The 23,536-nt window shown below is 40.2% G+C and overlaps 1 protein-coding gene across 1 annotated transcript in view; it reads left to right on the top strand.

The window, feature by feature from the left end:
- The window catches only part of ST8SIA1 (ST8 alpha-N-acetyl-neuraminide alpha-2,8-sialyltransferase 1), a 177,675-nt gene that overhangs the window by 102,696 nt on the left and 51,443 nt on the right, over positions 1–23,536 (top strand). Inside the window, exons 3-4 of the mRNA XM_040235331.1 lie at positions 7,382–7,491; positions 15,601–15,693. Of these exons, the coding sequence (XP_040091265.1) occupies positions 7,382–7,491; positions 15,601–15,693 (203 nt within the window). The remainder of the gene's footprint in view (positions 1–7,381; positions 7,492–15,600; positions 15,694–23,536) is intronic.

Here is a 23,536-nt window from a genome sequence, read left to right as displayed (position 1 = left end):
TTCCTATTTGTTAAATTTTGTGTTTCCTGTTTCCATGAGCAAGATAAATGTCTGTTTGTTCATCAGTCCCTTTTCAGAATTCATAACAGCTCCTGCTCCTAACAGGACTCAACAAATAATTGTTGAATTAAAGGCAAATCAGAGCTATTTAAAAGAGACACAGAGAGTGTAGGTTATGGGCCGTGATGAGGATAAGGTAATCTCAGAAGCAAGATTCTGAATGGCTTCATTAATTGACTCTTATTTAGAGAGTGGTGGAATTTGTGTTTGTTCTTAAAGTTTGGAGATTAAATTGTATATCCATTATGGTAGAAGATTTAAATAGACGTTTTTCCCAAAGAAAACATACAGATGGCCAGTGGTCACAGGAAAAGATGTTCAACATTGTTGATTATTAGAGACGTACAAGTCAAAACTATGGTGAGGTACCACCTCACGGTGGTCTGAGTAACCACCATTAAAAAAATCTGCAAACAGTAAGTGCTGAAGAGGATGTGGAAAAAAGGTAACCGTCCTACACTGTTGGTGGGAATGCAGATTGGTGCAGCCATTGTGAAAAGCAGTGTGGAGATTCCTCAAAAAACTAAAAATGGAGTTGGCATGTGACACAGTAATTCCATTCCTGGGCATATGTCTCGGCAAAGTGATAATTCAAAAAGATACGTGCACCCCTAAATTCATAGCAGCACTATTCACAATAACCAAGACATGGAAACAACCTAAATGTTCATCAAAAGACAATGGATAAAGAAGATGGGATACTGCTCAGCCATAAAAAAAGAATGAAATAATACAATCTGCAGCAATATGGATGGACCTAGAGATAATCATATTAAGTGAAGTAAGTCAGACAGAGAAGAACAAATATATGATATTGCTTTTATGTGGAGTCTCAAATATGATACAAGTGAGCTTAATCTATGAAACAGAAACAGACTCACAGACGTGAGAAGAGATTTGTGGTTGCCAAGGGGAAGGGGGAATGGGGAAGGAATGAAGTAGGAGTTCGGGATTAGCAGATGCAAACTATTATACACAGTATGGATAAAGAACAAAATCCAACTGTATAGCACAGGGAACTATATTCAATATCTTGTGATAGACCATAATGAAAAAGAATATAAGTAAAGAATGTATATATATGTGTAACTGAATCACTTTGCTGTACAGCAGATGCTAACATTGTAAATCAACTGTATTTCAATAAAATATATTTTAAAAATAAATAAAATAATATATCCATTATGATGTTAAGAAAATGCCACTGTTTAGGTCAGACACTGTTTAGAGTAGATTGGATGCTCAACGGAACTCTTCGGATTAAATATAAATAATTAGCTTATTGAGCAAGTTGTTGATCATCTCATCTATTCTCAATTTGTGTGTAGAGCAGGGAGCAAAAAAAAAAAAAAATATGGTACTTGGAATGATTCATGCAAATATGTGCATTTAAAAACTCATTGACTGGGCTCCCTGGTGATCACCTTGCCATGCAGGGGACACCGGTTCAGTCCTTGGTCCAGGAAGATCCCACATGCTGCAGGACAGTTCAGCCTGTGCAGCACAGCTGCTGAGCCCGTGCTCTAGAGCCCGGGAGCCACAACTACTGAGCTCATGTGCTGTAACTCCTGAAACCTGTGCATGCTGGAGCCTGCGCTCTGCAACAGGAGAAGCCACTGCAGTGTGAAGCTGGTGCACGGCAACTAGAGAGTAGTCCCTGCTCTCCAAAACCAGAGAAAACTCGTGCACAGCGACAAAGACCCAGCACAGCCAAAAGCACAGATAATAAATAAATAGATAAATAATTCTATAAAAAAAAAACCTCTTTGGTCAAAGTAGTAGATACACCCTCAAGGGGCCAATGATAAAAAGTGCTTTGATTAAAATCTATATAAAACCTTTGAAATTGAAAGCCTTTCACACAAGAATAAACTGCATGTAATAGTAGTGGTCCAGCAATGTAATGATATTTTTTCTCCAGTTTTAGTGTTTAGTAATGTACTAATCTCATTTATATAGGATTTCAGAGGTTTCTGATAATTTTCAACACCTCAGTTCATTTTTAGTTTGCATAATCATACTGAGAGACAGATGGGATGGTTATTATCATGCCTGACTTCTGTGAAGCACTGAGAGTTTGAGGGGCCTGGCAAACCATAATCTGAATCCAGATGGTTAATATAATATAGTCATTAAGAAGATGGCCATTAACAGATGGAAGAGTGATAGGTGAAAAATCCTGGACAAAGATTTATAAGGTGAATTGGTGGTCATGCAATATTTTGAGCCCATGGCTGTAATCAATTTGCCTAATCCAGTCTTTGATTTAGAGTAGTATTTTTAAGGTTAGCACCAGGAGTGTTGTAGCATAATACTGTGTTCTCAGATCTAGTAGATATTTTGTTACATGGATGCAAGGAGATACTTTTGAAAAGAAAGAATGAAGTTGGTACCTTAATAAAAATACTCCGTAACAGAATTGTAATCTTTATGTGGAAATGGATTATCCAGAACATTATCAGTTCTATTCTATGTGGATGCATATGTGCTAAGTTGCTTCAGTCGTGTCTGACTCATGAACTTTAGCCCACCAGGTTCCTCTGTCCATGGGATTCTCCAGGCAAGAATACGGGAGCAGGTTGCCATGCCCTCCTCCAGGGGATCGTCCCATCCCAGGGATTTAAACCACATCTCTTTTAGTTTCCTGCATTGGCAGGTGGGTTCTTTACCACTAGCACCAACTGGGAAGCCCCCCTTTCTGTGTAATAAACACCAAACGGAGAACACCTTGTTCACACATCATTCTAATAAGCATTGATCATTGCCAAGTTGAGATATTCTGCATCTTAAATAGAATAATGATAGTATTATCTCAATTAGTTAAAAACATTTCACAGTATTTTCCCTATTAAGTTTTTCCTTTTTAAGCTTTGGTGAGCTGTTCTGTTTGCTGCTGCCAATGCCCTGAAGAGTACACTCAGGGCGCTGGAGAAACAGTTATTGAAATGAAATTGCTGTGTGAGGGCCAGTATTGACCAAATGAAGAGGAAGTAAGCAAATATTACCAGCTCCAACTCATAAATGGCTTCCTCCTTAACTGGGCTTCGGTTCAAAGGCTTTGAAGAGTATATACATTTATATACATATATACATACAGAAGAGGCTTCACTGGTAACTCAGATGGTAAAGTGTCTGCCTGCAATGCAGGAGACCTGGGTTCAATCCCTGAGTCGGGAAGATCCCCTGGAGAAGGAAATGGCAACCCAACCCAGTATTCTTGCCTGGAAAATCTGACGGACAGAGGAGCCTAGTAGGTTACAGTCCATGGCGTCACAAAGAGTCAGCCACGACTAAGTGGCTTCACTTTATACTTAGAGAAAGATTACATATGTATGTGTGTGTGTTCAGTCTTGTCTGCCTCATTTGCAACCCCACAGACTATAGCCCACCAGGCTCCTCTGTCCATGGGATTTCCCAGGCAAAATGGAGTGGGTGGCCATTTCCTCCTCCAGGGGATCTTCTCGATCTAGGAGTCAGACCGACGTCTCTTGAGTCTCTTGCATTGGCAGGCAGATTATTTTCCACTAATGTCAGCCCAAATAGGTAAACACCATAGAAAATAGGCAAATTTTCTGCCATAAAATCATCTGTGTTAAGATAGATTTTGAGAATCACTCTTTTACCATGTATTCCCCCAAACCCATGGAATCTGAGTATTCTGTGGCTTTAACAAGTCAGTAGACCTTGCTGCTGCTAAGTCACTCCAGTTGTGTCCAACTCTGCGACCCCACAGACGGCAGCCCACCAGGCTCCCCCGTCCCTGGGATTCTCCAGGCAAGAACACTGGAGTGGGTTGCTATTTCCTTCTCCAATGCATGAAAGTGAAAATTGAAAGTGAAGTCACTCAGTCACGTCCGACTTTTAGCAACCCCATGGACTGCAGCCTACCAGGCTCCTCCGTCCGTGGGATTTTCCAGGCAAGAGTACTGGAGTGGGTGCCAAGACCTTGCTAGGAGAAGGAAAAAGGTGAAAGAAGAGGGGGAAGGATAATGGGGGAACCACCATGCTTGGTGAAATGCTTTACCTCTGTCATTTCATGTGATCCTATGCAGTATGTTCCCTCTTTAGAGACAGAAAGTGAAATGTCAAGGGGTCCCACAGTCTGGAAGTTAGGAGGTAGTATTTGTATCCAGGTTTATGCTGTTACTACTGCTTTCCAGATTTGCATGTTCTGTGCCCAGATTCTTGTTCAGAAAACTGAGATTGCCAGTCAGATCTGGTCCAGGGACTTTTACTTAACAATGGGGGTGGGGCGGCGGTCGGGAAGTGGGGCTTAAGTTGGCTTTTACAAGGCAAACTAAATATTAGTTGAGCATGAGTGAGACCACACTTTTCACATAACCTATATACAAATAGTTGCAAATATCCACACATTACTCACTGTACTCAGATCAGGCTTCCATCCTCACTTCTGAACCAGATCTGTCCTGGTGAAGGTTACCATCGACCTCTATGTTCAAAATCCCATGGCAGTTTTCAGCTCTTATTTTATATAACCTATCAATGGCATTTGCTGCAGTTTTCTCCTGTTCTTCTTGAGTATCTTTAGATACTTTAAAAAAAAGAAAAAGAAAAAGCTTACTTCCGAGACACACTACTTTCCTGTTTTTCCCTCCCATTCCATTGGCCACTCCTCCATCTCTTTTACCTATTTCTTCTCAGTCTCCTAACTTCTTTCTTGGAGCATCCGGAGATTCAGGTCTAAGACCTCCTCTCTTTCCTGTCTAAACTCACTCACCAAGTAGTCCTCTGATTTTAAATACCAACTGTATGCCTATCACCCCCAGCTTTCTATCTTCAGGAGAAATCAGTTCCCTGACTGTATTCTCATATATTCAACTGCTTATTTGACATCACCACTTAAATGGCTAATGGAGATTTCATATTTTACATACTTAAAAGTGAACTTCAAATCTTCTCACCCAAACTTGCTTCTTTGTTATTGTCCATGGATGGCAAGTCCATCTTTACAGTCATCTGAGCCCCGACCTTGGCATTGTTCTTGATTCTTCTCTTATCCTATTTTCACTGCAGTTCCAGTCAGCTCTTCCTCCAAAACATCTCCAGAATCTGCTTGCTTCCAGCCATCCCACTGCTCTGACTCTAGCCTAGGCCACTGTAATCTCTAGCCTGTCATTTCAAGAGACTGGTCTCTCTTTCTGTGCATGATATCTTGCAGCCTATTCACCCAGCAGCAGAGTGATTGTTCTAGAATATGACAGAATGCCACTCCTTTGCTCACCCTACCTTGACTTGATTCTCATCTGAGAATAAAACTTAAAAGTCTTTACAGTATCCTCCAAAGCCCATAGAATTTGTTCCCCAGCCTTCCTACCAGCTAAGTCTCCGATCTCTTCTCTGTTCCTTGCTTACTCATCTCCAGACACTCTTTCTCTTCATTTAAAACCCAGGAGTGTCCCTCTTCCATGTCTGCCCCAGCGACTCCTCCAGGTGCCTGAAAGGCTCACTACCCCCCCCTTCAGGGATTTGCTTCCATATCTCCTGACCACCCTAGTTCAATGGCAGGTTTTCTTCAAAAGTATTTCCTGATTTTCTCATGCCAGTGATTTCTTTCTCTCCACCATATGATATTCTGTGTATTCTATTCATTTGTCTTTATCATCCATTTCCCACTAGAATCTGACCTCCTTGTGAATAGGGATTATTATGTCCTGGTCACCCAGGACAGTGCTTGGAACATAGTAGGCACTCAATAAATATTTGTGGAATAAAAGGGCATTTAACTTGAGCATAAATACCTTAATCTACATCTAGCAAATTGCAGATCTTACTTGTGTATTTCTAGTGTTGATTCAAATCTTCCTCCCAAGAGTGACTGAGAAAAATGCCATGTATCATCCTGGCTCATCAAGGAGAGTTGGAGTGCAGCCCTTTTCCTGACCCTCCTTCTCTGTATCCTGCTCTGGAGGTCACTGGGCAGTCTCCGGAAAGTCTTTCCATCTGCAGGCATATGCTTAGACACTGCAGTTTCAGTGCTGTATCTTCATCACCTTTATTGTCAGAGCTCTGGCTGTTCCTTTTACAAATTAGAAATCAAGGAAGTTAAATTTCCTTCTTGGGCTTTGCTGAGTGCCCCTCAGCTCCCAGTGACTATGTACACTCCTGGAATTTCATTTTTCTGCTTTGATTATTTATACCTATGTGCATATGGTCATATAATCATTTATTCTTTCGGTGTAATCCATATGATGCCCTCAGATTCATCAACAATGATGACTTAATGTGGGCATGGTTGTTTTATACAGATGTAAGGTCTTCCGCCAGAGACTGCCAGCCACTGTGCCCGGTTTCAGCAAGCAGGAAATGCTATGCTGGTGGTTCTTGCTGACCCAGCTAAAAGAGACTGAATGTCACATTTCACTTCCAGGGGCTGTTGCTGGGTTTATAGTCCCTGGTACTATAAATAGCACTCCAGGGAACATTCAGGTACATGGGACATTTTCTTTGCAGTCCAGGTCAATGTCTGCAGAAAGTCACATGCTGCCTGGTTAGACACAAGTCACTTGCCCCTGAGTCGCTCCTAAGTTCTAAACAGACCCAGAGTGTGCATTTGCTCATAAACACTGCACTCGCTCTCAGCATACTTCTGCACCTCTGCTGATGCTGCTCTCCCTGGCTGCAAAATCCTACTCATCCTTAAAGATTCATCTCAAGTAAGAAAGCTCTCCCTGAGTCGGCTTCACAGATGTGCCTTCTCGTCCCTCTCTGGCTTCTCCACAGCATGTGAAATATTCCTGTTGTACAGCAAGGTCACCTTCACAATACAGTCTGTTACATAAGCTTATGTATTCACACTCTCCTCACATCCCAAACTGTGACTCCTGAGACCTGTGACTTCGCTGTCTTTGTGTTTATCCCCAACAGTTAGCATAGGAAACGCTCAGCAACATTTGTTGAGTGAATGACTGATTGTATGAACGAATGAAAGTGCATCTAAATAGGGGAGCAGAATTCATTTGAGTTTGTTCCCAGCTTAATGCCTTTGAAAAGAATCCAGTGTCTAGTGGGGATTTTTCCATTTTCCTTAGCAGTTACTCCCTATTATATGCATGGCCAGTTTGATACCCAAAATGTGGTTGTATTGAAATCCACTTCAGGGAGTTAAAAAAGAAATGTTTCTATTTCAAAGGAATGGGCTGGTTTGCTCCTTGCAGGCTTCCTGGCATCTTTCTTTCTATGCACTCTTTTCACTCTGCCTAGTCTTCAATCAAATTCTCTGGCGGGGTCTGCTGTAAACAATGATTTGGTGAGCGGTTGTATGTTCTCTGCAGTGAAAACCCGCCTTGTTTTCTGTTGCTAGGCAACCCCATTCCAGCTGCCCTTGAAGAAATGCGCGGTGGTGGGAAATGGTGGGATTCTGAAGAAGAGTGGCTGTGGCCGTCAAATAGATGAAGCAGATTTTGTCATGCGGTAAGAGAGAGCTCCCACAGCGCGGCCTCCGCCTTCTCTCCTCTCCCTCACCCCTCCTGCCAGCCCCGGGGACTTTGGAGACCAGTCACTGGTGATTAATCAGCTGTAGCTTCTCTTCAACTTCTGTCCAAGTTCACCTACGAGTGAGTTGAGGAGAGGGCCAGGGGAACAGGCCCCGAGAAAGCACAGAGAAAAGAAATGCTCAGAGGTCAAGGGGAGATACCCAAAGTGGAAACACCCATCTTATTCTAGATGGTACAGTTGGGTGACTCCCACTTTAAAACTTGTCCTTAAGACGAACTCGCAATGAATAAACGATTTCATGCGTTTCATTCTGCACACTTTGCTGCTTTGTTTTTCTCAAAAGCATTTGGAGGTGGTGAGTGGAATTCGAAGAGGCAGTGGATCTGGGCAGGACCAGGGAAACGGGAAGGAAGGAGGGGGAATACGTGTTGAGCAAGGTGGCAGCTTAGTAAGGGGACTGGGTGGTGACGTGATGTCGCGTGTACTGGAAGACAGGAAGTTCCTGCAGGAGTGTGTCACGGGACTGCTAGGACACACCCAGCCAAGGCTAGAGACCACGACGCTGACATGGTGCCAACTTGCTCCGTTGGGTGATTTTGACCAGAAGGAAAGACAGTGCGTGATTAGATGGACACAGGCTTAGGATCGTCTGGGGGAGAGAGGAGAAGGGTGAGGAGGGACAGCATGGCCGGAGAGAGCGTGAAGGACACGCTTTGGAATCTGAGCCGGGAGGAAGTTGGCCCTGGGAGGCGTGGAGAAAGGAATGGGTGCAGTGGGGCCATATGACAGGGCGATTCAGAGCTGAGCGAGTGGAAGTGGGAAAGATGAAAGAAGATGGAAAAACGAGAGTTCGCGTCAAAGAATGGCCCGCTGGAGCATGTGACTTCTTAAGAATCTGATGTCACCTTCTCTGGGATGAGCAGATATGTTGTAGACAAAGAGGACACTTGTTACTGAAGAAAGGTAGGAGCTTGGAGGCTACTCTGGGGAGGGTCTTACACGATGGCCCCAAAGTCTCCTTGAAGTGGGAATAAGTGAGGCATTGAGGCTTTGTGTTGGTCCCTCAGTTGTGTCTGACTGTGGCCCGCCAGACTCCTCTGCCCACGGACTTCTTTAGGCAAGAATAGTGGAGTGGGTTGCCACTTCCTTCTCCAGAGGGTCATCTCGACCCAGGGATCGAACCTGGGTCTCCTGCATTGCAGGCAGATTCTTTACCTTCTGAGAAGGCTCTGGGGCCAGGACAACTGACTCCTCAAGCAACACAGAGGGCGGAAAGCTGAAGTCGGGGGGAGGTTGGGGTTTTGTGTTCATTTTTAAGGATAATAAGGATAAATAAATAATGGTCTAAAGTGACAAAACAAACAAAAAATAGGTAGCTGAGGGAACACTTAGCCACCTCTGGGCTCTGAGCTAAGTGGAGAAGGGGAGAGTAAAGCTTGTCTGAGAGTGTTTCAAGGAAGCCATTTCAAGGGGAGGGTCAGGTTCCTTCTGAGAGAGCAAGGGTTGGGCTTCTCAGAGGACTTCATCTCACTGGTGAAGCCTGCGGCAGAGGGGGAATCCTTTTCAATCTTTCCTTTATGGAGGTGCCCTGCCCTAGTTTTTCCAGTGTGAGACTGTGTTTTCCTCTCCACTGTAATGATTAATTTTTGCAATAAAAATAGAAGACAAGAAAGATAATGAAAATAGAAGAGAGGAGAAGAAAAAACTGTAGTTCTCTTACTTCAGGTTAACATCTGCTTAGTGAGTGCCTGATCTGTGCTGGGTCTTCACTGGGGTTGGAAATGGTATTTTGGACCGTTCCATCATGGACTTAGAATCTGGAGCTGCGTTGTTGCCGAAGTCAGGGTGGCTCAGAGGTAAACGATGAGTGAGTGGGGTCCTTCTGTGGAGAAAGAGTGGATGGAGCCCTCTGTCCATTCCACTCTGGGCAGAGGCCGGCCTTTCCAAGCTCTGATGTGGGAAGGATACCAAGGCTCCACAGGGTTGTGAGCGTGGGGTGAACATGGTGAGATGGCAGCTATAGAAGCGGGGACGATGACCTGGAGAGCAGAGTGGAGGAGGAGAGCAGAGGTACTCCCCCCGTGACACTGGCGTTGGGGGGCGTCTGAGGGCAAAGAAAACTCGGGAGAAGGACCAGCCCTTGCCACAGACTCGCTCTGGGACCCGCAGCACCCTGTGGGGCCTTTGCGGCAGCTCAGCTTTCTGATAATCTTGCAGAGGTGGCTGCAGACAATTCCCTAAGCCTTTCCATTGTGGAAACTCTGATTATGTGATAATGTGACTATCACACAACTGTAACACATTCACGTAGTCTAGTTTGACTTTTCATATTGCTCTCAAGTATAAGTTGACTTTCTTTTTCCAGAAACTATGTAAGGAAGAAGTGGAAATATTATATTCACAGATTCAGGAAAGTTAAGTGATTTTAAGATGTCTGAGTACAATGTAGAAGGAGACAGTATGATAAATGTGTTTTCTTAAATTATTCCTGAGCACACATGTGTGTGTCACCACATTTAGGAAGATGGATCTTTTTTAAACTTAATGTGCAGAAGATCAGTATTAAGCATCTTATGGGGTTATCCATATATATTTATTACAAATACAAAAGACTACATTTGCACTGTATACAATCAATGTTGATATATTCACATTCAGAATTAATAAGTGCCTGTGATTAGGGTGCACAGCACCGGATTGAACAATGTTCATGAGATGTTCATGGGATGGTGAGAGAGGTGAGGACTGAAAAGAATTCAAAGACGGCAGCATCAAGACTAGAGGTGTGTGTGCATGTGCCTTTGATTCAGTTTCAAGAATGGTGCCGTTGTCATAACACATTTGAATCTTTAAAAAGCTTTATTTATAGTTCATGGCAAATAGATGGGGAAACAATGGAAACAGTGACAGACTTTATTATTTTGGTCTCCAAAATCACTGCAGATGGTGACTGCAGCAGTGAAATTAAAAGACACTTGCTCCTTGGAAGAAAAGCTATGACCAACCTAGACAGCATATTAAAAAGCAGAGGCATTACTTTGCCAACAAAGGTCCGTCTAGTCAAAGCTGTGGTTTTTCCAGTAGTCATGTATGGATGTGAGAATTGGACTATAAAGAAAGCTGAGCACTGAAGAATTGATGCTTTTGAACTGTGGTGTTGGAGAAGACTTTTGAGAGTCCCTTGGATGGCAAGGAGATCCAACCAGTCCATCCTAAAGGAGATCAGTCCTGAATACTCATTGGAAGGACTGATGCTAAAACTGAAGCTCCACTACTTCGGCTACCTGATGGGAAGAACTGACTTATTGGAAAGATCCTGATGCTGGGAAAGATTGAAGGCAGGAGGAGAAAGGGACAACAGAGGATGAGATGGTTGGATGACATCACCGACTCGATGGACATGAGTTTAGTAAGCTCATTGGTGATGGACAGGGAAGCCTGGCGTGCTCAATCCGTGGGGTCACAAAGAGTTGGACTCAACTGAGTGACTGAACTGAATTGACAGTTTATGGGGCTTCCCCAGTGGCTCAGCAGGAAAGAATCCGCTTGCAATGCAGGAGATGTGGGAGACATGGGTTTCATCCCTGGGTCAGGAAGATCCTCTGGAGAAGGAAATGGCAATCCCCTCTAGTATACTTGCCTGGAAAGTCCCAAAGACAGAGGAGCCTGGTAGGCTACAGTCCATGTGGTTGCAAAGAGTTGGACACAACTGAGCACACACACACACACACACACACAAAGAATTTATAATATGGGAGTAATTAAATGTTGATTAATTGTAAATTATTCTTATTTGACCACTTATGGATCTATTTATACATGGTTGATTAATACACATTTTGGGGGCATCTTGTGAAAACTGAGGAAATAGCATATGTTCAAAATGAAACATTTAGTGAATATGATTAGAAACATGTATGTCTGTTCCTAGACTAGAGGGTACATGGACCGTTACAGTGAAAGACGAGATCCCAAAATAGCCTTACCTATGCACAATGGTGCATTACAGTTCAAGATGTTTTCCAGAACTGTAACAATGCCATAATTTCCTTTGCTTGGACATTTTCAAACACATCTTCTAATGCTAAAATATACCTTCCCATATTTCAAAATAAACATTTGCTCTGTAACCCAAAGTGACACTTAAAAAAATAATATTGTTAACTCTCATTTATCTTGAAGTTCTGAAAGACAGAAGTAACAGTGATTATATCCTGGCAAGAAGTTGGGTGGCTCAGGAGTATGAGTGAAGATAATATAATTTTGGTGCCTGTGAATTATACTCAATTATATGTGTTTTATGTATAGAAGTATACATATAACTTAAAAAGGAATTTTTAAAATGTATTCTATTCCATTCTATCCAAATCCCACCCATCTCCACTCCCCACTTCAAAGAATTTTCATTTGTCATCAGTTCTGTGGCCACATCCTCTTTGATCCCAGGCACAGTTACTAAGACTCTTCAGCCAGTAATATCCGTTCATTGTGCCAATAAGCAATAAAGCAAAGTTTGAAACAATTTTACACAATTATGCCTTATAAGAAACAATTTGACTGTATTAAATGTGCCTTTTATGTAAATCTGTGTAATTATCAATTTAGGAGTTGAGCTAAAATCACAGTGTGCTTTTTTTTCCCTGAGAGCTGCAGGGAGGTATCACAAGCATTCGTACTTGAAGAGAAAGTTTACCCAGAAGAACAGTTATTTATACCAGAGTACAATGGCATTATTTTCCAGAAATGAATGTATAAAATATTATCCTTATTGTTTTAAACATTTCACTATGTTGCAGAATTTGGCATTTAGTCTCTGGAAGTGTATTTCTGAGGTTTTGCTTTGTAATAGGAGGTGTCTGTATAGTCAAAGGTGTGATTTTTCCAGTAGTCATGTATGAATGTGAAAGTTGGGCCATAAAGAAGGCTGAGCACTGAAGAGTTGATTGTTTCAAACTATGGTGTTGGAGAAGACTCCTGAGACTCTCTTGGACAGCAGAGGGATCGAACTAGTCAATCCTAAAGGAAATCAACCCTGAATACTCATTGAAAGCATGGATGCTGAAGCTCCAATAGTTTGGCCACCTGATGCAATGAGCTGACTGATTGGAAAAGACCCTGATGCTGGACAAGATTGAAGGCAGGGTAGGGGATGACGGAGGATGAGATGGCTGGATGGCATCACCAACTCAACAGATATGAGTTTGAGCAAACTCTGGGAGATGGTAAAAGACAGGGAAGCCTGGTGTGCTGTAGTCCATGGGGTCACAAAGAGTCTGACATGCCTGAGCGACTGGACAACAAAGGAGGTATGAAGGGATCCAGACATATGAACCATGGATCACCCTACAAGGAACAGACAGAAAAACAAAGTTGTGATTCATGAACACCAACATTTACTGATGACAGAATAGGTTGACTGCACTTTCTAGCAATAGAGTTTACAGTTTTAATATAGTGAGATTGATTCTCAAATGTTATGAAGGGCCATCAAGATCGAAGGGGAAGTGATAAACTAGGAGTTTGGAATTAACATACACACTACTATATATAAAATAGTTAACTAAGAAGGACCTCCTGTATAGCATGGGGAATTATACTCAGTATTCTGTCATAACCTAAAAAAGAACGGAAATATGTCAGTTTATATGTATAACTGATTCACTTTGCTGTATACACTTGAAATTAACAGAACATTGTACATCAACTATATTCCAATAAAAACTAAAGAAACTAAGTAAATATATTCATCCAAGAAAAGAGAGGAAAAGGTGCTCGCATTCTAGCCTGTGTTTTATCCTGCAAGTCCTGTTCATCTTGGCAGAGGTCAGTTGAATCCCCAGGTCAGCACCATGGTCAGATGAGCCTGGCCACTAAGAGTAAGCTCATTCCCCAGCACAGCCCGCAGAACCACATGGGTGTGATGGGACCGTTGGACTGTGGGTGCCTCAAGTAGGCTCTGAGACTCGGCTTCCCCCAGGCTTCTCACAATGCCCACTGTGTTTGTTTTCAATGGGCACTCAGCAAAAGTCACCAACTGGCTGACTCATTGCTCTGTGGGGAGCTGTCAGAAGAATCAGGTTCTTATTACCAAAGAGCAGATGAAAGGAAGATTCCAAATCAAGTGAGACAAATTTCTATCTTAGGTGCCCTGATGTGGTGGGAGTCACAGGGGTAAATACAAGAAAACATCAAGGAACTTGTGCTAATCAGCTGAGTCGATTCTCAGACAACCCCACATCCTGGAGGAAATTTGTCCGGGAAATTTTAATAGTTGGGAAGTGGCTGAGGCCTTGATATTTGTAAGATCTCTAACAACAAATAAATGATGCTTTACTTTGCTGAAATAATACAAAGTTAGAGGTGCTCTGATGATTGGAGTCAACTTAGAGATACGGCCGGAGAGGAGAAATCAGGACTCAGTAATAAAAGAAAAATCCAGTGGAAGCTATAGACTCATTTGGGGTGGTCATAAATAATAAATATGTATTTAGTTATATTTATATCTCATTGGAAAAGACTGTGATGCTGGGAGGGATTGGGGGCAGGAGGAGAAGGGGACAACCGAGGATGAGATGGCTGGATGGCATCACGGACTCGATGGACGTGAGTCTGAGTGAACTCTGGGAGATGGTGAGGGACAGGGAGGCCTGGCGTGCTGCGATTCATGGGGTCGCAAAGAGTCGGACACGACTGAGCGACTGAACTGAACTGAACTGAACTGAACTGATATGATCATGGCAACCCACTCCAGTATTTTGGGGGCTTCCCTGGTGTCTCAGTGATAAAGAATCTGCCTGCCTACAGTGCAGGAGACTTGAGTTCCATCCTTGGGTTGGGAAGATACCCTGGAGGAGGTAATGGTTACACACACCAGTATTGTTGTCTAGAGAATTTCATGGATGGAAGAGCCTGGCAGGCTATAGCCCATGGGGTTGCAAAGAGTCAGACATAACCGAATGACTAACTGAGTTACCAAGATATGATATTTCTGATATGGAATATTTTTGAGCTTTTGCTATGTGTGAGGCTTCAAGGTAGGGACTTTTTAATACATTTCTTACTTTAATCTTTACACACAGCTTATTGGAGAGGAAAAGTCATTATCTTCATTTTGTAATGGGGAAACTGAGGCAGATGTCATAACTTGGGTAACAGGCCACTTGTAGAAAGCCATGAGATTGGATTTGCAGTTGCAGCATTTTCCATTGTAAGCATTCATAAAACATTGCAGTCAAGGAGAGCACCCAGGGCAGGGTGGTGTGTGTGGGAGAGAGGAGGGGCTATTTCTGTCACCTGTACTCTTTCCCTTGTCTAGACTGGGATAGTGGAGAATCACTGCATTTTTTTTGGATGACAAAACATTTTCACTGGAAGTCAACCATACGTTGGTCATGCATGCACTGATTTAGGTGGCAGTGTTTGCCTCGAATGTACTCTTATAATTTAGAATTTGGGAAAAGAATGAAAAACACGAGTGAATACAGTTCTTCCGTTTCTCTTGAGGCTTGTTGGTATCCACAGAGAGGACTATAGGTCCTGTATCTTCTAGGACAGGGATCCCCACTCTCTGGGATCTAATGTCTCATGACCTGAGGTAAAGCTGATATAATAATAATAGAAATAAAGTGCACAAAGTGTAATGCGCTTGAATCGTCTTGAGACCATCCCTCCCACCCAGTTTGTGAGAAAGTTGTCTTCCATGAAAATCAGTCCCTGGAGCCAAAAAGGTTGGGGACCACTGCCAGGGGCCACACCCCCCAAATGCTCCTTTCAAGTCTAATGCACCCTGACTTATCACCTCAAAAATATTTTGAATGGAATAAATTCACTCTAGTTGTATCTCTTTCCTTTAGTAGATCCCTTACCTCTCTCGCTGACATTTTCTTTCTTCTAACATAGAAATAGTTTTTATGACAACGTTCTGAAGATACTGTAATGGTCCTCTAACATCTATTCAAAGGAAGAGGTGACAGACGTCATTTCTTTGTGAATTGAGCTAGACTTGGTAAATTGCTACTCGCCATGGTAGTTGGCTTGCTTTACAAGCATGTAAGTCATTCTGAAGAGGTTGTTTTGTTTTTCCAGGTGCAATCTTCCTCCTTTGTCAAGTGAATACACTAAGGACGTTGGATCCAAAAGTCATTTAGTGACAGCTAACCCCAGCATAATTCGACAGAGGTAAGAACTTATGACTTCTGCTTGTGACGAACTAGAAAGAAGGCCTTCAGCGTATTTAACATCTTAAAACCAGTGAACATAAATCAGTTTGGGAAACAAAGACAAAAACCATCTGGACAGGCAGGAAGGATGAAGGAGGGAATTGTAAATAAACTAGGCAGGATTAAGGGAATCCAAACACTGTTTCATGCTTCCTCTGGGTTTCTGGTTTTTGCCTTTAGAGATGGTAAAAAAATAACATGTGAATCCACTGTTTTTGCTCAAAGAAGTAATAGTATGCCATGTTTACTCATTACTACTAGTTTCCAACTTGTTGGCTTCAGTCCCAGCTCATTGATTGGCACTGATTGGTGAACTGAAATCAGATCAGTTTTATTAAATACAAAGAAATGACCACTTTGCTGCATCTGCATGCATGAAAATAGCAATATTGCAGGAGTGTACAGGAATGTGTGATTATATGATATTACAATATAGTACATCACGTGATATCCAGTCAGATTTGGGGGAAGAGATGGGAAATTCTTGTTCTAGTATCGATTCCAGAAATCTTGGCAGCTGCTGTGGGAGCTTTTGGGGGTCAGTCTCTATCTGATGAAGCCCAGTGGTGAGCTGTGAGCTGTTTTTCCAAGGACTGTTCACATGGAGAAACTTGATCTCTGTGAAAAGAAGACTTGAGCATCACCTTTATGCTGTCTCATGTACACCAGCAATTAAGGGTAAAATATCCAGACAGTCTGGGTGCAGGCACTTGTCACCTAAGGAAGTCTTATCCGAGTGGATAGCGCTTGTGTGTCAGTTGATAAACAATGCTGCGCTCCTTGTTTCAGTTCTGAAGTAAGTATTCTCATAAAATAGATGTTCAGAAACACAACCAAACAACTTTTAATTTGACAGATACCATGAAATTACACTTCCAAAATGTACCATTTACTTCCTCTTCAACAATGCATCAGACTGCCTGTTTTCCAGTATTGCAAACATTATGTGCTATTCATCTTTTAAATTTTTGTTGGTTTGTTGAGTTAAAAATGATACCTTATTTTTTACTTAATATGCGTTGTTTTCTGAATACAAGAAAGCTGAGTGGGTGTTGACTCTGTATTTTTTATTCTGTAAATTACCTGTATTTTTTGCTAATTTTGTGCTTTTTTTCTTTTTAAAAACTATTTTCCTATTGATTTATAGGAATGTTTTATATTATGTATGTAGCAAATATTAATGTTTTCTTCTAACCTGACACATATTGTTTAACTTATGTTGTGTCAGAATTCAACATTTCTATACAGTGAAATTTATTGGTCTTTTCCTTTAAAAAATTTTTCTGTAGACAGTCTTCCTTACCACATCCGCTTTGGAAATGACGTGTTAAATAAGGCTTTTAAGGGTTTTACTGGTGGCTCATCTGGTAAAGAATCTGCCTGCAATGCAGGTGACTCTGGTTCGATTATCCTAGTATTTTTTAATTTATTAATTATTGCTAATATTTTAGTGCATTTATAGTTTCATTTTTTCATTAAGAAATTTAATGCGTTTGAATATCTTTATTTTTATAACAATGATCTTAATTTTCTCCACAAAAATATATGGTCATTATAAGAAATTAAAAGAGAAAAATAAGAAAAAGATGATAACAAAAAATTTACCCCAAACTTCACCATTTGTAGATAACTATAATTAACATGAGGTGAACTTTTTTCAGATATTTCTTATATTCTTCAGAACTTTGAGTGTACTGTTTCATTATCTTCTGGTACTCCAAGTTGCCAGTCAGAAACCTAATAGAAATTTATTCATTTTTTTGTTTGAGGGAAGTCTTTCTTTACCTCCTCCACTAAAGTTTTTAAACATTTCTTTTTATCATTGAAATTCAGAAAGTTTACCAAGACATATTTTATCTTAGAGTGGGTCTTTTTTCATTAATGTTGCTTGGCACATTAATGGAGTTCCTTTGAGCTGGAAGACATGGGATGTAGTGGTTGGGATGTAGCAGTTAGGAGTCTGTCCACTAAAGCTTGATGACTCAGGGTCCACTTCCCTCTCACCCACTCACAGCTCTGTGAGCCTGACTGAGTTACTTAACACTTTCTCCTTCAGTTTTCTCATCTGTAAAGCAAGGATAATAATTCTTACATAATAGATACAATGAATTAAACTATGTATATATGGATATGGTAAATATGTGAGTATATCTGTATCAATATATTATAATTATATATGCTTATTTATGCCTGCTATATGTAAGCAATATATAAATGCTAGTTACCATTAGTATTGTTTTTCATGTTTGTGAGCATTCTTTCAGATGCCTGATAATTTCTTCTTCTCCATTATGTTTGCTCTCTCTTTCTAGTTCTCCTACTAGGTGGATATTAGAACTTCCAGGCATATTACCATTATTTGTAACTCTTTCCTTGCACTATGTAGCTTTGTGTGTGCATATGTGTGTGTGTGTGTGTGATGTCCCAAGTATTTTAGTTGTGTTCATTCTGCTATGTAGTCTACTACTTCCTTTTTTTAATTGTGTTTGTTTTCCATGAGCCAAATTATTTTTCCATAGCATTTTTTATGGCTATAATGTCCTCTTAGGTATCATCAAGACAAGTTTTGTGTTTTTGTTCTTTGTAGATGCAGATTATTCCTCTTATGTTTTTGGACTTAATGCTACATGGGTGATTTGACATTTTCTAAAATTTGTACTTTAATTTTCTGTTCATTTTTATATGAGAAGGCTTTTTGCTGTTGGTGTATATAGATGTATTATTTTCATAATAAATAGTTGGTTTTAAAAATGTCACTGAAAACCAAAAATGCCAGTCAAATTTATGAGTTAGTAACTTAACTGAATGACCCCAAATTAGTGCTTTGTATTATCTTTAGTGTGATTTGTTTGTTGACATAGCTAATGTTGCATAGCAAGGAATTAGTAAGAGTAAGAAAACGAAACACTTCTCTTTTATAGTTTAATTATTGACCCTCACACAGTCCTGGTTTTTTGTGGTTATTTTATTTTTGAGGGGAATGGGAGGTCTGATCAGGAAAATATTAGAAAATCACCAGTGATGATGGTGATGTCTCTTTAATTCAATTAAGTGGATTGAGGTTCTAGGAAAATTGAGAAAGATTCATATCAGATACAAGAGAATGAGCAAAAGATCATGAAAATACTTGCAGAATTACTTTTCTTTGCTTATTTAAATTTTTAAAAATAATTTCAGATTCACAAGAAGTTGTAAAACAAACAAACAAAAAATATGTAGGCAAGCCCTTTGTACTCTTCAACCAGTTTACCCCAGTGGTAGTGTCTTGTATAACCACAGTATAATACTTTAACTCTCATTTTGAGTAGGAAATAAAATCACTTTTAAGGACAAATAAATGTTCTTATGAAGGAGAACGAAACATTCAGTACATTACATTGAAGGATAAAAGATTCTATTTTTCTACCTGAATATGTGGAATTGGTGATAAGATTTTTAAAAGCATGTGAAAAAGAGTATCTAGGACAAGACTTAGAGCAAGATGAGAGACTGAGATGGTGATTTTGAGAAATGTTTTAACTGCAGCAGGAGAAAGCAAACTATTTCTTTCCTTTAAACACAATAATTAAGTGTTTAAAAGGAAAAAAGTTGATATGAAAAATTAATACCAGGCAAGCAAGAGTCATGATTAATCTCAGGTCAACATTTAGTCAGTGTTTTGGCATGCCAGGTTCTGTGTTCTTTATGTGCTTTGCCTCATTTAATCCTCAGAATAATCCTAATAAGGAAGTATTTTAATGTGTGCTTTTAAGGAAAACAAGATGTAAATTTTGTCATCTGCTCATGTGCACAGCTGCTGCTCATCAGTCTGGGACCTCACCCAGGCTTGTCTCAATCCAAAGTCACTCTTAACCAGTGACCATTACACACCTGATCTTTCCAGATGGGCCATATATTGCACAAGGAGACAGTTGAGTTTTCACAAGTGATGTCATTCTGGAAAAGGGAGTGAAAGTTTTTCACTTAACAAAATGTATTCAATGTTGCAAGGTTTTTGAAGACAAAATCAAAATGCATACAGCAGTTCCATTTTGTGAAATAAGGGAAAACATACCACTTACAATAATATTAGAGAACTTTATATACTTAACAATTAGCCAGTAGGCATTCCTTGATGGTCCAGTGGCTGGGAGTTGGCACTTTCACTGTCGGTGCCCGAGTTCAATCCCTTCTCAGGGAACTAAGATCCTATATGCCGCAACTAAGAGTTTGCATGCTGCAACTAAAGATCCTACATGCCACAACCGAGATGGAAGAGCCCCCGTGACCCAGCTAAGACCCGGCACGGCCAAATAAATAAATACATATTCTTTAAGAATAGAAATTTTCACGCAGTAAGAAGGAGCTCTGCTATAGCCTTTGTCAGGATATCTTGTTTAGCATACATTCTCATTTTTAAAAAAACCTCTTTATTGAGGCACAGTTGATATACCCCCAAAACTGCATATGTCTGTTGTGTACAATTCGATGAGTCTAGCATATGCAAACACCCGTGATACTATCACCGTCATTAAGGTAATAAACATAGGCATCACCTCCTAAAAAAAATTTTTTTTTTTCAGTGTGGTGTAAAAATAAGAAGACTTAATGTGAAATCTGTTCTGTTAACAAATTGTTGTTCAGTGGGTAGAACGTGAACTCCTTTTGACAGCACCCAGAATGCAAGGATTAGTTAAGGTGTCTGGGGCACAGATTAGAAAAGGCTTTGCAGTTGCAGTCACCCTCTGGATTGCACCTTTATGGCTTAGGAGAAGTGAGGGTATTCTAATGTGGCAGCAGAGTCTGTTGGATTTCTAGACCCATTGCTGTCATTGTCTTCTTTCCTTTGCTGGGTCTTGCAGGTAGAGGCAGTAAGGATCTCTTCATGAATTTACTCTTCATTAACATATACCAGCTCTAACCCGTTGGTCTGCAAACGTTTTTGTTCCAATACTCTTTAAAAGAACTAAGGGAGGTTCTAGAGGGAGGGTGCATTACATACATCTATGGTTGATTCATGTTGATATATAGCAGAAACAGCTTTAATACAGCATTAATATTGTAAAGCTATTATCCTCCAACTAAAAATAAATACTTTTTTAAAAATATAATTTTTAAAATCCAACATTATTTCCTTCATCTTTTAAAAGTTACCTGATATTTTTGGCATAAAGTTAAATTGTTGCCAAGTATGTACTTTTAGTGCATGCTGCATTGTGCATATTTAAATATATGGTTACAAAATCTCAGAAGTGTGGATTTAACTTTTTGTATGCTACATGTCCTCAGAGCAAAGCCAACGCTCTTTGTCAAATTGATTGATTAAGTTGAGTTGGCTTTCTGTCATAAAAAAAACTGACTGCCTTCTATTCAGTTAAGTGTTAACATATAACACTTATATGGTTATATGTTAACCTTGTATGGTTGTGTATAACCTTATATGGTTACAAGGTTAGAATATAACCTCACTTCTGAATTCTAATTCTTCAACATAGAAATAAGGTATAGAAATTGCCAAGGATTGTCCCCCAGATAAAATAAGGCACAGCCTCTTTCTGTTTCTTATAAAGATCTTTTTGCCTTTTCTCAGAGGACACTCTTTCAGAAGCTATGTACCTTACAAATATTTCTTTCCTGGGTGACCAGCTGGTGTTTGCACTCTGGGGCAATGCATCATTATAATATTTGGGATAATAGGAGGTTTGTCCCTCTTTTGTGAAGTGGAAAAGGGAAAATTATGAAAGTGGAGTTTGGAAAATAGTTGTTTAGACCATCAGATTAGTCTTGAGTAAATGTTTTCAAAAAAACATGTATGTAGAGGTTGAGGATTTGAAAATTCATGGGGGCAAGGGGGTGTTAATATGGGAGCTTCACAGGAACAAAGTTGCTGAGGTGCTCATTCAACAAATATAGTTTGAAATCTACTCTGCAACAGAATATACAGAGTTGAAGAAGATGGACAGCTTATACCCTGAAGTTACTCCCAATTAAGAGATATTCTGTGGTCTAAGTGTCCATAAGGGGTCTAAGGGGATCTCTGAACACCTTTTGAAGTTTATTTTAAAAATTTATGTGTATGTATTATATATTATTTATCAGATTTTTCAAGGTTTCCGTTACTCTTAATCGGTTTAAGATTCGCTGGCCTAAACTAAGTCATTCTATCCTCGCATGATATAAAAAGGAGAGATTATAGTTCTCAAAGCTTGTGTCTCAGTTTCTGAATAGAATTGAAAACTCAGCCATTTTGCCCATAACAGAAGGTCAATACATATTTGGGCCAGTGGTGGTTAAACAAATAAAAACTGGAACTTAATTGATTGCTTTATTAGGATATTAAGAATTCACTTTCGAACTTTGAGACTTCAACTTGGGAAGTTATTGTTTGCAGCGACAAAAAAGAGCAGCGATTTTCTGTGTGTGTGTTTCCATGTAGGCATATTAGAGACAGTAGTATCAGGGAGAACAGCTTGGGGTCAATAATTGTTTATCTTTGCTTTTGAGATCTCAGCAAATATATATGGGCTTCCCTGGTGGGTCAATGGTAAAAAAAACGGTAAAAAAATCTCCTGCCTGCCAGTGCAGGAGATGCAGGTTTGATCCCTGGGCCTGGAAGATCCCTTGGAGAAGGGAATGACAAACCACTCCAATATTCTTGCCTGGAGAATCCCGTGGACAGAGGAGTCTGGAGGGCTACAGTCCATGGGATCCAGTGGCTATCACCTCTAATTTTACTCAAAGCAGTTAGGATTATGGAGATATTATCTGGGAGAACAATTATTTGTTTTATTGATGTACTTTAAAAAAAATAATTTGAGCTTTGAGGAAAATGACTTGGGTCCAAAAAAGGTTGTAGCAGCTTCTGTTTAATATTTTATATGACTCATGCCCCAGACTGTTCCTGAAATGTTCTCGTCTCTTCTGCCAGCTCACTTCTTTTTCCTTTTCTCTCCAAACTTAGAACAACTTATCAGTTTGCACCAAGTTTTGGCAGTCACTGATAGCCATTCTGTCTTAACACCTGCCATGATGTAAGGGAATTTAAAAGACAGATGCTAGAATTGGAATAGAGAGAACAAACAGAAGACAGAGAAGAAATCCCTCCAAAAGGGTGTAGATCTGTATGGAGTTTCAAACAGATATAGCTCTTAAGAAAACATTAAAATTAGCAATCTTGAGAGTCCTCAGAGATAAAAAAATAAATAAATAAAAATTGTGGATAAACATGCCTGAGAACTTACTGAAATTTTCAGATGCAGTATATTACTAAGTATGAAATTCTTATAGAAAAAAAAAACGCGAATCAAAAGTCGATAGTAAAACATGAAAATTACATAGAGAGCTTTAAAAAAAACAAATAAGAATTTTAGAAATGAAAATACAGTTGTTGAGATGAACAGACATCAGATTAGACATACCTGAAGAGAGTATCAGTGAACTGGAAGATAGAGCAGTTAATTTACTAGATAGGAGATATGCTAGAAAATATGCTAGGTTTGCTAGAAAATATGCTAGATTTGCTAGAAAATATGAAGATAAGACAAAGAAACTTGGATGATGGAATAGAAGTTGCTCAGTCATGTCCGACTCTTTGGGACCCCATGGACTGCAGCCTGACAGGCTCCTCCATCCCTGGGATTTTCCAGGCAAGCTTCCTATAGTGGGTTGCCATTTCCTTTTCCAGGGTATCTTCCTGACCCAGGGATTGAACCCCGGTCTCCTGCATTGTAGGCAGACTCTACCATCTAAGCCGCCAGGGAGGATGGAATGAGAAGGACTAAAATCCAGTCTTTATTTAAATGGACTTGTGGAATTATAAAATA

The sequence above is a fragment of the Oryx dammah genome, unplaced genomic scaffold, assembly GCF_014754425.2.
Source record: "Oryx dammah isolate SB20612 unplaced genomic scaffold, SCBI_Odam_1.1 HiC_scaffold_29, whole genome shotgun sequence".
Taxonomy (NCBI): domain Eukaryota; kingdom Metazoa; phylum Chordata; class Mammalia; order Artiodactyla; family Bovidae; genus Oryx; species Oryx dammah.
Note: the sequence above shows the minus strand (reverse complement) of the source record. Positions and strands in the feature narration are given on the sequence as shown.